Source organism: Ptychodera flava, chromosome 13 (assembly GCF_041260155.1).
Source record: "Ptychodera flava strain L36383 chromosome 13, AS_Pfla_20210202, whole genome shotgun sequence".
NCBI classification, from domain to species: Eukaryota; Metazoa; Hemichordata; class Enteropneusta; family Ptychoderidae; genus Ptychodera; species Ptychodera flava.
Window position 1 is genome coordinate 40,993,668 of NC_091940.1, and position 18,104 is coordinate 41,011,771.

General features: G+C 37.7%; 1 protein-coding gene across 2 annotated transcripts in view; it reads left to right on the forward strand.

The window, feature by feature from the left end:
- Positions 1-901: 901 nt before the first annotated feature.
- LOC139148464 (centromere protein N-A-like) overlaps positions 902-18,104 on the forward strand; it is a 44,692-nt gene continuing 27,489 nt past the window's right edge. The window contains exons 1-4 of one of the 2 annotated variants that reach the window (XM_070719925.1): positions 902-1,228; positions 4,153-4,198; positions 6,222-6,281; positions 8,031-8,113. In XM_070719925.1, coding sequence (XP_070576026.1) covers positions 1,052-1,228; positions 4,153-4,198; positions 6,222-6,281; positions 8,031-8,113 — 366 coding nt within the window. In that variant the 5' untranslated portion in view covers positions 902-1,051. The remainder of the gene's footprint in view (positions 1,229-4,152; positions 4,199-6,221; positions 6,282-8,030; positions 8,114-18,104) is intronic. The other variant, XM_070719924.1, reaches the window with a different exon arrangement.

The following is an 18,104-nucleotide window of genomic DNA, read 5'->3' on the forward strand; positions in this document are numbered from 1 at the left end:
CAAAATACCGAAATTTATGCCCTCGTACATTGTATACTTCACTGTTGTCTGTCTCCGACTGTACCTCCGCTGAACGATGTACTCAGACATAAATCCTGGTATTTTGTGAATAACCTGATATTATTGGATCTGTTACTTGATTTCTTGTTCCCTGTAATGTTAACACAGGGATGGTTGCCATTTCGAATTTCACGTGTCGATATTAAAGCATTGCGATATTTGTTTCTCCTAAGCGCCAAACTTCGCACTGTGACCCCTGATTTATATAAGTTTTGAAAGTTGCTTTAAAACATTGTAAGTTTGTCAATTTTGAGGCCTCTGCTACTCTAACGGAAAAAGAGTGCATGATATGTTTGTGTAATCACAGTCCCTCCAATCTCCATACTTATCCTTTATTTGTTAATTTCACTGAATATGCATGATATTACTATTTATATTTATATTACTATTACTATATGCATGATATTATTATTAGAAATTATTCTTAATCTCATTTCTTGAACAAGTGCAATGACAGGTATACTCCCGGGGAGGGTATACTATCAGACATGTGTACATGTACTTGGGGCTGGTTATTTAAATGATTGATTTGATGTCATATTTCCCTATACTGCACAAAATCACCGGGGACATAGGCATGGCCGCGGCACGCTGTATTATCTTTACATCTAGTCATGTACATGCAACCATAAAGAGAAAGTTGTCGGCTCCTGAATTTCGGTTATGAATGTACACTTGCCATTGTAGCCGAATATACTCACCATCGAGCAGCCGATCACCGCACAGACAAGAGACACACGACGTTTCATAAGCACACAGAGGTCGTTTACCTGTGAACTCTAACCCGGAAGAGTATCAGGTGAGCACTGTCACGTGACCGTGTTCTCCCCTTTTATTGGACAGTAGACATCGTTGCACCGTTTTCAATTTTTTTACTCAAGTTGTCATTGCTTCCGGGATCTCCTGTTTGCGACTCGTATTTGTGCTTGTTCAGAGATTACAAACTATGCCCGTTCCGTAATTTCGTGCCAAACAACATCGCAGGCTCCCAATGATTTACGCAATGGATATTATATCACTGCTTCGAAGAGTTCTCGGCCGTTTCAGAAAGGATGATTTCGTCAACATTCTGCAAGAATGGAAATTTATTGACATCGATGATGTTGATGTAAATTTGAAGAAAAGTGCCAAGATCGACATCGTTTACAACATTTGTGAAAAGTGCAGGGTAAGCTGATCCCTTTAAACCATGAAATCTGTCTTCCAATGTAGTTACCTTTGTTGGTGCAATCGAGAATCGCGTACTCCGGACTCAATGAGCCGTTGCGACGCGTCGTCCTTGTCAATCATGTATACTTCGTCACTTTCTCTTGTCTTTTAGTTTAGGTTTAATAGCAGGTTAAACATGTGAATACACTTGACGCAGACATGTATATGTCCAGAACTCACAAAACATTTCAGCGTCAAAGAGATAACTGATCAATTGGTCCCCGTCATTCAAGAAACAAAATAAAGCCCGAGTTAAGATATCACAAACCATGGCTCTTGCTACCTCTATGGTGTCCATATACAAAGATATTGAATTTTCTTGCCACTTGGGTCCCTGCTTTGAGTCAATGTCAGAACTCGAGCCTTAGGCTGAATTCACGAATGCTGGGAGAGGAGGGGGGGGGTACTGGAGGAATCGCGATTGAAATCTTAATTCGTTTTAGACCCCCCTTTCTACCCTCAAAAACATTTTAAATCCCACCCCTTTATATGATCAGAAATGTTCAACTGTCCTCAACAATTTTGATGTCATGTTTTTCAGTGTTTTTAGCTCATTGTTTCAACGCCATTCTCACGATTTACACCATAATATGATGAAATGTGTAGTATTCAGCTTATCAACACAGCTTATATGCATCTGTATCCTTTACAAATGACTTTCAGTCTGGACTCTAATTCAATCATCAACAATAATATATACATATACAGGCATTTTTGACTAGTTGAATATTATGTGTTTCGGCGTGCTGTAAGGAGATAAAAAAGAAACTGTAGTTGATACATTGAATAGAAATATGGGAAAAAATATTAACAGTTGCAGCTTCTGTCGCCTGTTACAAGGTCTATTACTTGTTGTTTTTCTCATAAATTTTAAATGGCATTCATACAATTTTCAATTTTTTTCTGAGTTAAAGTTTTGAAATGCTGTGAAATGAATACAGAATTTGTTTAATTGTTATTAACATTAGAGCCATTGAATGACAAAAGGGCCGTTCACATTAGCCAAAAAAGACTAGGCCCTTGTCCTAGCCAGGTTCGTGGCCGACCAAAAAAACAGGTGTGAACGGTTCTGGCCGGCCACTGTCCGGACAATTTCTGTCCTAGTCGAGAGGGGTGGTTTGTGGCCGACCCAGGTCTCTGGCCGAGCAGTAAACAGCGTATGTGAACGCGTTTTGTCCGACTCAGGTCCCAGTTGACGCCCTTTGTAGTTGACATGCAGTGTAGTCTTTGACCTATTCGACGATTCAGTATCATTTTAGACACAAGTGTCTTTTAGGCATTTGGAACGAAGATATAGTGAAAAATCTGATGGACGGCACGTCAAGGGATTGAATCGCCTACAATATCATCTCACAGCGTTTGTAATAAAGGGAAAGTGGCTGCACACATCGCCTACACTATTTTTTCGTTCTCTGTGTTTGTGTTTGATTTTGTGTGTTTGGCTATTGGTGTAGATATAAGCCATGGCGAGACGTAGCCATAATCTGGCTGTCGAATGACAGGGTGATCCTTTGACGCTACGTTTCGAAACCAGTGTGTGGTTTCTTCCTCAGTCGCTTTTCTTTGGAGATTGCTCTCCTTAGATTTATGTTTCACTGTTCGTGGTTTAATTATTGTCAGTGTTTTGTTCGTCTAGCAAGGAGGCTAGAATACTTATGTTTGGGTCAGTTTGTTGTGTTTCATTTTGTTCGGTCGTTTCTCTAAGATTGTGTACTTGTGCATTTATGAGTGTGTCGCCAATGTTTGGATTTCTTTTGTAAGCGATGATCGGTTTCATCGTGAATAAATTATTTAGTGTTTGGTCTTTTTCTTTTCTATTTCTTCCCAGTTCTTCAGGAGTGCTTGTTTGATGTCTTTTGTTTTGATGTGTGGACTATATTTGGTAGCAAATATCAATTTATTTGTGTTGTTGTTGTGCGTTTGTTTGTGATTTAAATATGTTCTTCGTGTAGCGTAATTTGTTTCCGCATTGATGTTTGATATTTCTTGTTGTGGATATTCTCGCAGTAATAGCTTTTCATTAAATGTTTTGACTTTGTTGTGGAAGTCTTCTTCATTGTTACATGTCCTCATGTACCTTAATGTTTCGCCTTTGATTAGGCCCTTGAAGGTTGATTTTGGATGACATGATTTTCTATGTAGGAACTGGAATGTATCTGATGAATGTATTTTGACCTGTGTAAGGTCAAAGGTCGGCTAGACGCTACCAAATGATCTAGGCTAGGACAGCGTTGAACGTAATGTGAACGCGGACAAAAGATTAGCTTATCTTCTCACATTCTGCCGGATTAGTTCTGGCCGGCCCTTGGCCTAGATGTGAACCCCATAATAATAATCAATTGTTATTCATTAATCTTTTTATTGAATTACCTTCTTTATCATTCTGCAGAATCTGAAAATATAAAAGGAACCAAATATCTTTCAGATCCAGGCCGTATACTCAGGCTCAAATCCCGGAATTTTCAAACCTCTACTTGAATTGCTCAAGCCCTCTCCCACCCAGTATTTCTATTTACCGTACATGTAGTATGTGATGACTCAGTTTGTCATCAGTGAATTGATCAAGATCAATTCACTTAACTTCTTCTTAGTTTACAAAATGTCATGGGGGAAATTCTGTATTTAGTAAAGTTGACACTATTGGTGATACATGGTAAAGTTTTACTTGTAGACTGCAGGAACTCAAATTTTATTGCCAATATAGTGTTCACACCCATCAATACAAGTGCCAGTGATCATAGCAGAGATAGAAACCATGCTGTGAATTCAGCTAAGTGGTGTTTGGTGTCCTTGACACTTGACATGTATTGTGTGGTACATTGCCTTGTTGTAAAAAAATGCTATGGCTATTCTTGACTGAATTTTACTGTTTTTCATCAACAGAACAAGTCTATTAAAGTGGATGATGTAGCACAGCTGGATCTCATATGTAAGTACAAACCTTTGTAAAACCTTTTTCTATATTTAATAATATATATATTAATATATAATAATAATTTATATTATATGGCACAGCACAGCTGGATTTCATATTGAAGTACAAATTGTAAAACCTGCTTTTTTTATATTTAATGATATATATATTATATTATTATATCATACCAGTATACCGGTATTGATGGTGCAAATACAGCGATCTGATTGGTCGAGACGCGAAAAGAACCATGGTATATTGGCGATATACCACGGCTGGCATATGCGCGAGCTCTCAGCTTGAGCAAAAATCTGTTTATGACGTTCCACGCCAGAATTTCAATATACTGTTATGATATAATAGCAATAATTCACACCCAACGATGGTATACCACTCGATTTTGACCAGTTCATTTCATATATGCACTCACTATCGCTGGTGCATATATGTCGTGAACTGGTCAAAATCTCGTGGTATACCGTCACTGGATGTGCTTTATTGCTTAAATATATAATAATAGTTTATATTATATGGCACAGCACAGGTGCATCTCATATGTAAGTACAAATTGTAAAACCTGTTTGCTAAGACTTAAGTTTACATTGTGCAATATTACAAATAGTAAATTTTATTGTAAGTTATTATTCAAGGATTCCAAAAATCCTGATTGTTAGCTCAAAAGCAATTATGCACAGTTTTATTGTGAAGTGTATGTACATTGTAGAAATAACGGGTGACGCTCTGACCATTAACGTTTATTTATGGGCAAGGGCGAGAGGAAAGTAAAAAATTAACCTTTCCTCGAGCCCGCGCCCATAAATAAACGTTAATGGTCAGAGCGGAGTCTGTTATTTCCATTATATTATCAACGAACCAAAGAAAACCGTCAAAATTTGCAAAAATTTCTGAAGCGAATGACAACTGGGCCCTAGAACTGAGCAATTCGGACCCACTGTCACGATGTGACACGCACTAAAAAAATTGGTAAATTCAAAGATATTTTCAGAAAAAAAGTATCTCAACTTCACCCACAAGTGCTCCATTTTATTTTGTGATTGATTGCGATTTACGTTTGAGCTGTAAAGTTAAAATACTTATTAGTTGACAATCTTATTATTCATATTCACGGGCATGTAAACAAACCATTACTGTGCATTTGTGGGTATCTGAATCACAAATTGTTTTGATGATAGACCAATACATGTATTGAGGAAAAACTTTGAAGATGTCATTTTTTGTGATATTGTGGTAGTTTTTTGTATTTAGTTTGAAATAAGATGTTACATGTAGTCGATGCCGCTGCGCAGTATGGAAGGGAAAGGGTTGTCCTGTCTGCGGCTGTGCAACTCTTTCATTGATAAATGCTACCTCTTCCCGGAAATTGACTATGAATGTCAAGCAAATCTGAAGCAAATTCAGCATTTGATGCGTTTTGATAATTCACCAATTTTGTAGCTTTCCATATCACTGCAAGACTTTGCTGATAAAATTATTTATATGAAACTGCTTTGGCCATCATGGTCATCGATTTCAGTAAAGTCACCATTGTAAACTTTTGAATATGCACAAGGAATGTCGGGATATATTGTGCAGACCTGTTTTATAGGTCCCGTACATGTACACACAGCTGCAGACTGGACACCCCATCCCTTTAATTGACAGTGCAATTTTTAATTTAAAAATGAGGAAGCAATACATCCTTGCAATTGTGCCAAATTTCATATTTTTCGCAAACTTGTGGCTTTAAAACCATTAATTGCTCCTGACTTTCTACAAGTGACATCAAAATAAATGTTCATACTCTTCGGATAATGGCAGATAGTTTTCTTACAAAATTGAGGTATTTTTTAATTTCTTATTTAGCTTCTATACAGTGAACAAAAGAATACATGTATATTGCAACTTCATATCACCAATCAATTATTCCCAAAGTTTTACTCATCAGACAGCAAATGATTTTGTTGTTTATGATAATCAAACAATATTGTAAATGTACAGGGATCATGTAAGTAAATCTTGTGTTACCTTTCATGTACAGACAACCAGAAGCACTCAAACAGCAAGAAGTGGACAGTTTACAAGTTATCAAGGGCACAAGGTAAGGTACATTATTATTTCCTCCTTGTCAAAATTATTTCTACAAGTATGTGGTTTATTTTTACATGGGCTTGGTAACCCAAGGACACTTGAATCAGTCATTCTGGCACAGAAAAAAAATGAGAAAATACATGTTGTTCCATTTTTTCGAGATCAGGTCATCCCCAGTTTGTACTGACATTTATAATTTTGATAAAGCAGTAAAGAAAGCTATTTATAATCATTTAACCTGTCCTGCAAAGCCTATCACTTCCCCCCTTGTCAAGTTAGTGAAAAGCGGTATTGACCCAAAATATGTTTCCACCTTCTTTGCTTGGTATGTTACAGCAGATGTAGTTGGCAAAAGTCCTGTTTACAGTACAGATATTTTAAGGGGCCTTCAAATGATGCAGCATACAAGTATCATATCGTATGAGACATGTAATGCCTCATTGGTTTTAGCCAAATTGACCTGTGGGTGACATATGAACTTGACATGATTAGAGTTAAAGGGGCAAAGTCTGTGTGTTTGCCCAGCTCTGTAATATCAGTGTTCTAGAAGTCGATTACATAGATTAGAACCTTGAAGCAAGCTGAAATCTGGTCAGCAAAACACACTGTCAGTACCGCAGGGTTGTCAGCTAAACATGCCCTCAATGCTAAATTTTGGTCAGCAAAACACACCCTCAGTGCTAAATTGTGGACAGCTAAACACACCCTCAGTGCTGAATTGTGGACAGCTAAACACACTGTCAATGCTGCAGTGTGGTCAGCAAAACACACCCTCAGTGCTGAATTGTGGACAGCTAAACATGCCCTCAATGCTGAATTGTGGTCAGCAAAACACACTATCAGTGCTGCAGTGTGGTCAGCTAAACACGCCCTCAATGCTAAATTTTTGTCAGCAAAACACACCCTCAGTGCTGAATTGTGGACAGCTAAACACACCATCAGTGCTGCAGTGTGGTCAGCTAAACATGCCCTCAATGCTGAATTGTGGTCAGCAAAACGTGCTCAATCAATGCTGAATTGTGTTCAGCAGAACGTGCCCTCAGAACTGCTTTAGGCCAGAGAATAATACCGTGTGTGAACATGCCGATTGAGTCCATTGTGTGTGATCTAAAACCCCTCCCCTACATGAAAGTTCAGATATAATTATGACTTGAACTTCCCCTCAATGTGATAAATTGCTGAAATATGTTGCTGAAAATTTAAACTGCTGAAAGGATTTTGAATAACATTTGAAAATGAATCTGAATAGAGATTGGATATCACTCACGGAACAGAGTTTTGGTGTCCTTATGGTAACATTGGTAACATGATTAGTTCTGTTTATCATGCATGATTTTGTTCACTGATGGCCCTTGAAGGTAGAATGAAGCTGGAAATATTATTCCTGATAGCTACCTAACAAACTGCCATGTTCAGTGTGTTGTGCTTTGAGGCATTACATGGCACTTTAACATTTGAGAACCATGATTACAGTTATAAGAACCAAGAATCACACTGAAAAGTCGACTAATCAACTTAATGGGGTACAGTTGCTTCACAAAGCAATGGTAAGGCCCCCAAGAAAACCGTAATGAAATGCCTTTATATTCAAGTGTACATTGCTTTTTTTGAAGTCTTGTCCACACAAAGGAAAAGAATCAAGAAGAGCAAATTTGTTTCCTTGAAAAAGATAATATATTCAAAAGCTGTAATCTGCAACACCGATTACATGGTGTCATCAATTATACCAAATCACGTTTTATTCATATTGTGTTTGTAGATGTGACATATGACCAGGTCACTGTTGAGCCAGCCACATTTCAAGACAAACTTCAGCAGCATCTATCACTTTACTTCAGACATGTAAGTATACGCTGATTGCTTCTGTATTTTGATCAAAACTTGAACAAATCCGGGACTGTTGTGGCACTGTCTCTTATAAATCTTTTAAACATATCAAAATGTAAACTTTTCAGAAAACACGACATTAGTTTTCCTATGGCTGTCATGAGATCTGTACACATTGTGGAATACTTTATTTTCACTTGGAATTTATTTTCGCCATCTTCGCTGAACCTTTTTTCCGCTAAAATAAAATCCAAGTAAACGATTGTAATTTTCCATACTTTGCATGTCGTCAGACTAGACAAAGTGAAAATAAGATTAAGATTGTAGTGTGTTACGTGCAGAGAAAACGAACAAAAGGGTGAACTCAGCAGTTAACGTTTAAACAAAATTTATTACGAAAATAAAACTAATTGCTAAGTTAGGGATAGGATACAAGCTTTAAAGTGTACAGACTACTTATCTCAGCTGGGACGGCAAAGCTCCAGTCTCAGAGTTGTAACAGTCAGTCGGATGAATGAACAGTCCTTTGGCTTGCAGGCTTGAAGCTGCACAAAGACCACAGTATAAATCCAGCGTTGACAGTGAAGGTCTTGAAAAGTCTTGAGAATGACTACTGCTGGAGTTTAGTAACACACAAGAGACACGATCCCAAAAGTCTGACTGGAAGCTGTGCACGTCCCTTTTATAAAGGCATGTAAGAACAATCTAGAACTTTTATTGACATGCTAATTACTATTCTAAAATTATCTCCCTTACACAACTAATCAACTTTCCAGAACATTCCAAACATGACTAATTGAATTCAAGGTTGTGAGGTCATTAAGGGCAGTGACCTTGAGAATGTTCTAGACTAATTGAACTCAGGTCATGATGAGTGTGGGGGGAAATGACCTACATAACACACCCCCTCTTCAAAAAAAAAGAAAATTTTTCAAAGAAAAATCTTTCTTTTGCAAATGTAATCTTGAAAAAGATTTAAGTACTCAATTTTTTTTTTCTTACTCTAAAGTAAAACTTCTTGAAAGTGAACAACAATAAACTCTAAATACGAGAGAGACAGTCTGCAATTAAATTGTCTCTGCTTGGATATGTCTAATGTCAAGATTAAACTCCTGTAACATTAAACTCCATCTTAGCAATCTCTGATTTTTGCCTTTAAATTTCTGCAGAAAAACAAGAGGGTTGTGATCAATATAAACCACTATTGGCTGATTTGAAGAAGTAACATAAACTTCAAAATGCTGTAAAGCTAATATCAAAGATAAACACTCTTTTTCAATTGTAGAGTAGTTTCTCTGGGATTTGTTAAATTTGCGTGAAAAATAGCAAACAGGATGATCTACACCATGACTATCCTCTTGCAATAAAACAGCACCAGCAGCCGTATCACTAGCATCTACAGCTAATTTGAATGGCAAAGTGAAATCTGGTGCAGACAACACTGGGGCACTTTGCAGTATGGCTTTAAGTGTATCAATGCCTGTTGGCATTGCTCTGACCAAACAAACTTTACTTTCTTTTTAAGTAAGTTAGTCAAAGGCTCAGTAATTGCGGAGAAATTTGGACAGAATTTTCTGTAGTAACCAGCCATACCGAGAAAGCGCATCAGTTGTCGTTTGCAGTTTGGTATGGGAAAACTTGAAATGGCACTGATTTTGGCATCAACAGGTTTTACCTCACCCTGTCCTACAGTATGTTCCGAGGTAAGTTACCCTCGCCCAACCAAACTCAGATTTGGCAAGGTTGACAGTCAACATTGCTTTGCTCAGTCTCTCAAAGAACTTCCGCATGAGCTTGATGTGTTCCTCCCAGGTGTCACTATACAGGACGACGTCGTCAACGTAAGCTGCACATCCGTCTAGCCCGGATATGACGTCGTTGATCATCCGTTGGAACGTTGCCGGAGAGTTCTTCATTCCGAATGGCATCACCTTGTACTGGAACAATCCGTCTGGTGTAACAAAGGCGGATATTTCACGAGCACGAGCCGTCAGAGGGACTTGCCAAAATCCCTTCAGTAGGTCAAATTTCGTCACATACTTGGCTTTTCCCACTCGGTCGATGCAGTCATCAATCCTCGGGATTGGGAAAGTGTCTGTCTTTGTTAAAGTGTTGACCTTCCTAAAGTCTGTGCACATACGATAACTGTGATCTGATTTGGGAACAAGTATGCACGGCGAACTCCAGTTACTTTTACTGGGTTCAATAAAGTCATTGTCCAGCAGGTATTTGACTTCTTCCTGGAGATATTTCGCTTTTGTTGGATTCAGTCTGTATGGATGTTGTTTTACAGGCTTACTGTCCCCAACATCAACGTCGTGATAGATGACGTTTGTCCTCGTTGGAACATTCTGAAACAGGTGTTTATATTCATGGAGCAGTTCTTTCACCTGTTGTTGTTGTTCTGGCTGGAGGTGTGCCAACTTTGTAGACTCCAGCTTCTCCAGGATTTCTGAGTTCTGAAGCTTGACCGAGCCCAGCTTTGAGTTTAGAGTATTTTCACTCAAGTCAGTTTCAGTATCACTATCTTCATAATGGCCAGAACTGACTGTACTGACAGGCTTTGTTTTAGTAGGATTATCCCTATCCAAATATGGCTTAAGCATATTTATGTGACATAGCTGTTTTTGTTTTCGCCTGTCAGGTGTTATTATGATGTAATTTAAATCACTCAATTTCTTATCAATTAGGTATGGCCCAAAGTAACGAGCATGGAGTGGTTTGCCAGGAATTGGAAGTAGAACAAGAACTTTTTGACCTGGTTCAAACTTCCGTTTTGAGGTGTTTTTTTTCATATTTGGTTTTCATTGACTGCTGAGATGACTCAAGATTTTCTCTGGCTAATTCACATGCTTTAGAGAGCTTTGTACGAAAATCTGAGACATATTGCAAAATATTCAGACAATCATCATCGTCTGATAGGAATTTCTCTTTAACGAGCTTAAGTGGGCCACGGACTGTATGTCCAAATACAAGCTCAAATGGGCTAAAACCAAGAGACTCCTGAATTGACTCTCTAACAGCAAAGAGCAAAAAATGAATTCCTTCATCCCACTGTTTCTCTGTGTCAAAACAGTAGGTCCTAATCATGTTTTTCAAAGTTTGATGAAATCGCTCAAGAGCACCCTGACTTTCTGGATGATAGGCGGATGACCTGTACTGTTTAATGCCTAGCTGATCCATTACTTGTTGAAAAATACCAGACATAAAGTTGGAGCCTTGATCGGACTGGACACATTTAGGGAGGCCAAATAAAGTGAAAAATTTGACTAAAGCTTTCACTATAGTCTTTGTCTTTATATTTCTCAGTGGTATGGCTTCTGGGAACCGAGTTGATGTACACATTATTGTCAGCATGTACTCATTTCCTGATCTTGTTTTTGGTAGGGGCCCAACACAGTCTATTAGTATCCTACTAAATGGTTCTTGAAATGCAGGAATTGGCTGTAAAGGGGCCTTTGGAATGGTCTGATTTGGCTTTCCTACCATTTGACATGTGTGACAAGTTTTACAGAAATGTGCTACATCCTGCCTGAGATTAGGCCAATAAAAGTGACTGAGAATTTTATGATAAGTTTTCCTGACTCCTAAGTGACCAGCCCAGGGAGTTTCATGGGCCAGGCGCAATATTTCAGCACGGTAGGGCTTTGGAACCACAATTGATGTTTTATAGCCCAATCGTCATCAACCAAAACATCTGGAGGTCTCCATTTACGCATGAGAATACCAGACTTTGTATAATAGGAAACAGAGCTATCTGAAGTTTTACCTTCATCATCTACCCTGTCAAACAAAGACAAAATATCTGGGTCTTTGTGTTGTTCTGCAATGAGATTTGATCTAGAAAATGTCTGACTTTGGTCAGCAGAAGTTTTACTGGAAGTTTCAAATCCACGAGGGATAACGGAATGATCCGTGTCAAACACCTGACTGAGAAAGGTGTCATTTAAGTCAACATCTGTGACATTATTTTTGAGAGTATTTTGATTCTCGGAAGTTTTCTTTGACATGGCTCGAGTAATGGCACATGAAGGAAATAAATCGGTATCTCTTGTTCAATTGGCTCTGGATCCTGATCTAAAGTAGGATTATCAGTCACAAGTGGATTAGTGATGACCTTGTCCCCAGCAAGGTCGTTTCCAAGAAGAAGGTGAATCCCTTCGAAAGGCAAAAAAGGCCTAATACCTAAAGCCACAGGTCCAGAAACAAAGTCCGAAGACAAATAGACATTATGGAGAGGAACAGGAATGTAGTCATTACAATCTACCCCCTTAATAAGAACTTTAGAACCTGAAAATGACTTTTCAGAAAACGGCAGGGTATCTGCCAACAAAAGAGACTGGGAAGCCCCGGTATCTCTTAAAATTTTGACAGGGGTAGCGGAAGAGAAATCACTAGAAAGTGATATAAAACCATTATGAATAAATGGCTCGAAAATACCCATAATGCTATCTTGAGAAGAATTGACCTTGACCTCATTAATTGGGGATGAGAGGGTTTTAACCTCAGAAAATGTGTTGCACACATTATTAGACTCTAATTGAGTTGATGAAGAAATAAAGCCGGTTGGCTTAGATCCACTTTGACCACTTTGACCTTCACGTTTTCTTTTTCAATTTGAAACACTCTGACATTAAATGGCCGTCTTTCTTACAATAATTACAAGAAAGTGTACCAAACTGTTTGTCAGAAGGAGATTGAGACTTGGGATCTGATGATGTGGGAGTGTTACTTGAACTCTGTGAACTGTTGTCATTTGATTTTCTACTCTCCTTTGAAAAATTCTTGGATGAAAAGGAGGAGTTAAATTTACCTGCATTGTTTCTGTATGAAAAGGACTGAGATGGTTTGCTGAGAAATGAAGATTTGTGGGTCAACGAATAATCATCGGCCAAACGTGCAGCAACCTCCAATGTATCTGCCTTTTGTTCATTGATAAACGTCTTGATGTCACTCCGGATGCACCTTTTAAATTCCTCAATCAAAACAAGTTGTCGTAATTTGTCATAATTCTGACTGACCTTTTCAGAAGAGCACCAACGGTCAAACAGTTGTTCTTTTGTTCGAGCAAATTCAACATAAGTTTGGTCTTTCGCCTTCTCACAATCCCTAAATTTCTGACGGTACGCTTCAGGCACCAACTCATAACCCTTGAGAATTAATTCCTTCACAGAATCATAATTTGAAGCCTGCTCTACTGACAACTGAATGTAATTTCTCTGGCTTTACCCACCAAAGCACTCTGCAAAAGCATAGACCAGGACTCCTTAGGCCAATTCAGACTCTGAGCAATTTTCTCAAAATGGAGAAAATATTTGTCAACATCCTTTTCTTGGAAAGGGGGAACTAACCTGAAATGCTTAGTGATGTCAAACTTGTCCGAAGGGAAGAATTTTCCTGACTGTCCAAGCTCTAAACGTTTTATTTCTACCTGTAATCGCTGTTCTTCTAATCGCAATTCTTTTTCTCTCTGTCTTTCTTCCATTTCTAATCTTTCCTGCCTTTCTTTTTCTTTCTGTCTTTCTTCCATTTGCAATTCTTTTTCTTTCATTTCCTTTTCTAATTCCAATTTCTTAAGCTCCAAATCTGCCTGTCTCTCTTTTTCCATTTGTAATTCTTTTTCTCTCATTTGTAATTCTAGTTTCTTGATCTCCAAATTTGTCTGCATTTCTAATTCTAATTTTCTGAGTTCAGAGGTAGACTTGGGCTCATAATCTTTCAGGGTGGATTCCTCAAATTGGCCTAAATCAACTAGATGTTTGGCAATACGGTACTGTATTTCCCTCTTGCGCATAGATCTTTTAACTTCTACTTTAAGGAAATTTGCCAGTGCTATGAGGTTGTCTTTTCTGAGGGAATTAAATGTGTCCTGATCAAGGTCATCCATAAATTCGTCTGGTTTAAATTCCGCCATGATTAAATTTCGCTGAGTTCACAGTATACAGTAGTTTTGAAAAGGCAGGCAAAATGTTGTCAAACGGCTCAAAATATTCGTCTCCCGGACGAGCCCCCAATTTGTTACGTGCAGAGAAAACGAACAAAAGGGTGAACTCAGCAGTTAACGTTTAAACAAAATTTATTACGAAAATAAAACTAATTGCTAAGTTAGGGATAGGATACAAGCTTTAAAGTGTACAGACTACTTATCTCAGCTGGGACGGCAAAGCTCCAGTCTCAGAGTTGTAACAGTCAGTCGGATGAATGAACAGTCCTTTGGCTTGCAGGCTTGAAGCTGCACAAAGACCACAGTATAAATCCAGCGTTGACAGTGAAGGTCTTGAAAAGTCTTGAGAATGACTACTGCTGGAGTTTAGTAACACACAAGAGACACGATCCCAAAAGTCTGACTGGAAGCTGTGCACGTCCCTTTTATAAAGGCATGTAAGAACAATCTAGAACTTTTATTGACATGCTAATTACTATTCTAAAATTATCTCCCTTACACAACTAATCAACTTTCCAGAACATTCCAAACATGACTAATTGAATTCAAGGTTGTGAGGTCATTAAGGGCAGTGACCTTGAGAATGTTCTAGACTAATTGAACTCAGGTCATGATGAGTGTGGGGGGAAATGACCTACATAACAGTGAAACATTGAAAATCTGTTTTCAGCTAAAGTAAATTCCAGGGAAAATTAAATAGTCCACAGTAAGTACAAAGTCAAATATAGACCTTCGGTATGAAAATAAAGATTTTACAAAAAGACAGTGCCACTTTAATGCAGCCTGTCTTAGGCAAGGAAATGGACGACAATGTTGCCTTGACTGGAACCATCGACTGTAGAGACTGTCTATGCAGGAACATACCAGTAGTTACAGCTAATTACTTTTGTTCATACACATTCTTACACTGATGAAACGTGATGATGACATTTATCGAGTTGCTTTGTGGACAGGCTGTTGAAAGAGCTTTGATAATACCATGACAACTCTGTTGTGGAGTTATCTATGCAGTGTAGTGCCTTTGCTAAGATCTGTAGGTAATGCCTCTTACAGTAAACTAGTCACCAATACACATCTTAATTTCTTTATTATTTCACCAGGAAGAAAGGAAAACTTACGATTACAAGCTGATCATTAACTGTTAACAAAAACAAGTAAACAAACATTGTAACAATGATTACATTGCATTTGTAAGTATTTCTGGTGAGGACCATGGAAATAGTCCTTAAAAACTATCTACTGTTGATTGACCAATCAGAGTGCTCAATTCAGGGTGTTTTATTTACTCATAAAGCCTTGGTCACCAAATTCCAGAAACGAATGACAGCGCCGTAGTAAAGTACTGTCCAATCAAAAGTGAACATGTCATATTCTGTAGACATCTGGTACGTTTTAATATTCAAATTTGGTAACACAGCGGAAACCAGCTGCAACACAAAATCTGCTGTGCCCTAGGGCATTTATATAATGTGCCCTAGAGCATTTATAGGATGTTCCATTACATTGGAAGGCTATTTCACAAATAAAAGTTTAATTCATATCCTAAACATGTTACATTGACAAAGGGGACGGTTGACGTAAACACATTGAAAACGAAAATATATCAGTTAGGGGCGATAGTTTTTAAGTCGGATAAAACCCTCGTACTCGGGCTCTTCTGGTATATAAAGTCCAACCCTACAATAAAATGTCTCGGCCTGCGGCCTCGACATTTTATCGTTGGGTTGGACTTTATATCCAGAAGAGCCCTCGTACTCGGGCTTTATCCTATACATAAGAAATAGTCTAGTACATGGCCCCAAACTTAAAGAATGTGTACAAAGCAAAATCAAGGATGACACTGTAACAGAACAGAGAGAACTTGTCAGCTAATAATAATAATAATAATTATTATTATTATTATTACCTTTATTTCAGGCCATCGGCCCATACTAAGAATAACATTAAAATGTAGGCAGTACAGCGAGAAATATTTTTTTTAAAAGAATGAAGAAAACATAATAATAAACAAAACAAAACGCTATCGAGCGAACAAATATGACTGCAAATCATCTGATTTGAAAGAATTGTCTTGATTGTAACTGCTGTAGTGACGAAGGTAGAGAATTCCAGTGTTTGGCAAGTGTATATTTCAAATTATGTTGAGTACTTCAAAGTTTTGTGGGTGGGACTCAAAGTTACCATCTTGAGCGACATGTGTTGAGTATCCATGCAGGGGAAAGTAAAAAATATGTTCCATGTCATGGGAAAATTACTATACTTTAGATCAGATACAAACATACATGAGTAATATTTGGTCTACTTAAATATATTCATACATGTAATATTTAGATTGTGAAATAAGGCTCAGAATGAACATAAAAATCTGAAAAAGTAATCAAATGAATGACGGTATTTTCTTTTGGAGGCAAAAAATGTGCTCAAGGTAACTTGTATAATTATTTACCAAGATTTCTATATAAGTAAGGTGTGATAAAATAAAAGCATTGTAAATATTGGTAAGTATAGACCTTGGCATGAAACGCCTGAGTTTTGAAATAATACCAATTTTAGGAGTAATAGTTCTTACAACTTTGGTGATGTGAGACTTTCAAGAAATTGACTGGTCAAGATTTACACCAAGATGCCCGACAGAAGAGACATTTTTAATTTTTGTTGAACCAATCAATGCACAAGTTACCCTTCAGTGTAATCTTTTACTGGTGAAGTTATTTTGGCAATCTTGAGATTTTCGGGAAAAATTCCAGTTGAAAGCAAGAGATTGACAATGTGTGAAAGGGGACCTCAAATGTATTTGGCAGCATACTTGACCAAAAGTGGATTAATAAGATCATGACCTGGGGCTTTTTTCATAGTCAAGGGAGAGTAATTCTTTTCTGACATCAGCTGCATCAATAGGATGGAAATAAAAAGAACTGTCGTGAGTGTGTTTGAGGTAACTTGAACAAAAGTCAACCTTCTCTGTGATTTTGGATGCTAGACTTGGCCCAATATTTGTAAAATAATCACAAAATGCTTCTGCAAAGTCATTACTATTTTTACAAAATCATCATTGCTGTTACTCAGGTGCAGTATGTTCGGCGTAATATCTTTACAATTGTTACCATTCAAAATTTCATTATAACCTTCCATATTTTACCTGAGTTACCCATCGCAAAATTAAATCTATCATAATAATATTGCTTCTTTTAAACCTAAGAACTTTTGTCAGGATGTTTCTATAAAAAGTGAAAGTATTGATGTACTACTATTCATACTGGAGGTGATCTTTTCTTTTTCGAGAAAAGATGTTTTTTTCTTACTGAGATGAGAACACCCTTTGTCAACCATGGTTTTGTGGTGGACTTTCTATGGTCTTTGTTTTTCTAGGGACATGCTTTAAGGCTATTCTATGAAAAAGTTCATAAAAAATATCAAATGCTGTATTCAGATTTGCAACAATCTAAAACCGGTTGCCATGAAACATCAGCTTAATCAGAAAGAAAAGACTCTCGGTTAAAACTAGAAAAATCAAACCGAAATTATATGTCAGCTGGCTTGGCAACGTGCTTCATGTTTTTGACAAGTACAATAGTTGCTAAGTGGTCTGTATTGCCTGTTTCAATACATGCACATTGCAGGTAATGATCTGTAATATTGATGGTGATCAGATGATCTATTGTTGTGCTGCTATGCTCGTTTACCCTCGTTGGAATATTAATGATTTGTTCAAAGCTGTAAGAATGCAAAAGTGAAGAATACAAAGCCACAGAAGATGAATTGGAACTGAAATCAATGTTGAAATCTCCAGCAATTATGCAATTTCTATCCTTCAGTGAAAAACCATTAAGGATTATTTCAAAGCTGCGTAGGAAATCAATGATAGAAGTGCTGGGTTTTCTCTAAACAACACCAATAACCACTTTTTTCATGGCAATGGTACATTCGATAAAGAGTGACTCACAGTTTTGACTATGAAAATCTGTAATTTCCAACTGAGGTAAGGGGCTGTGGATAATTAAAACATGCGCACGGCAAACGCAACTTCCACATTTAGGGGGGAGGGGTTTGGCTGCATTTCGA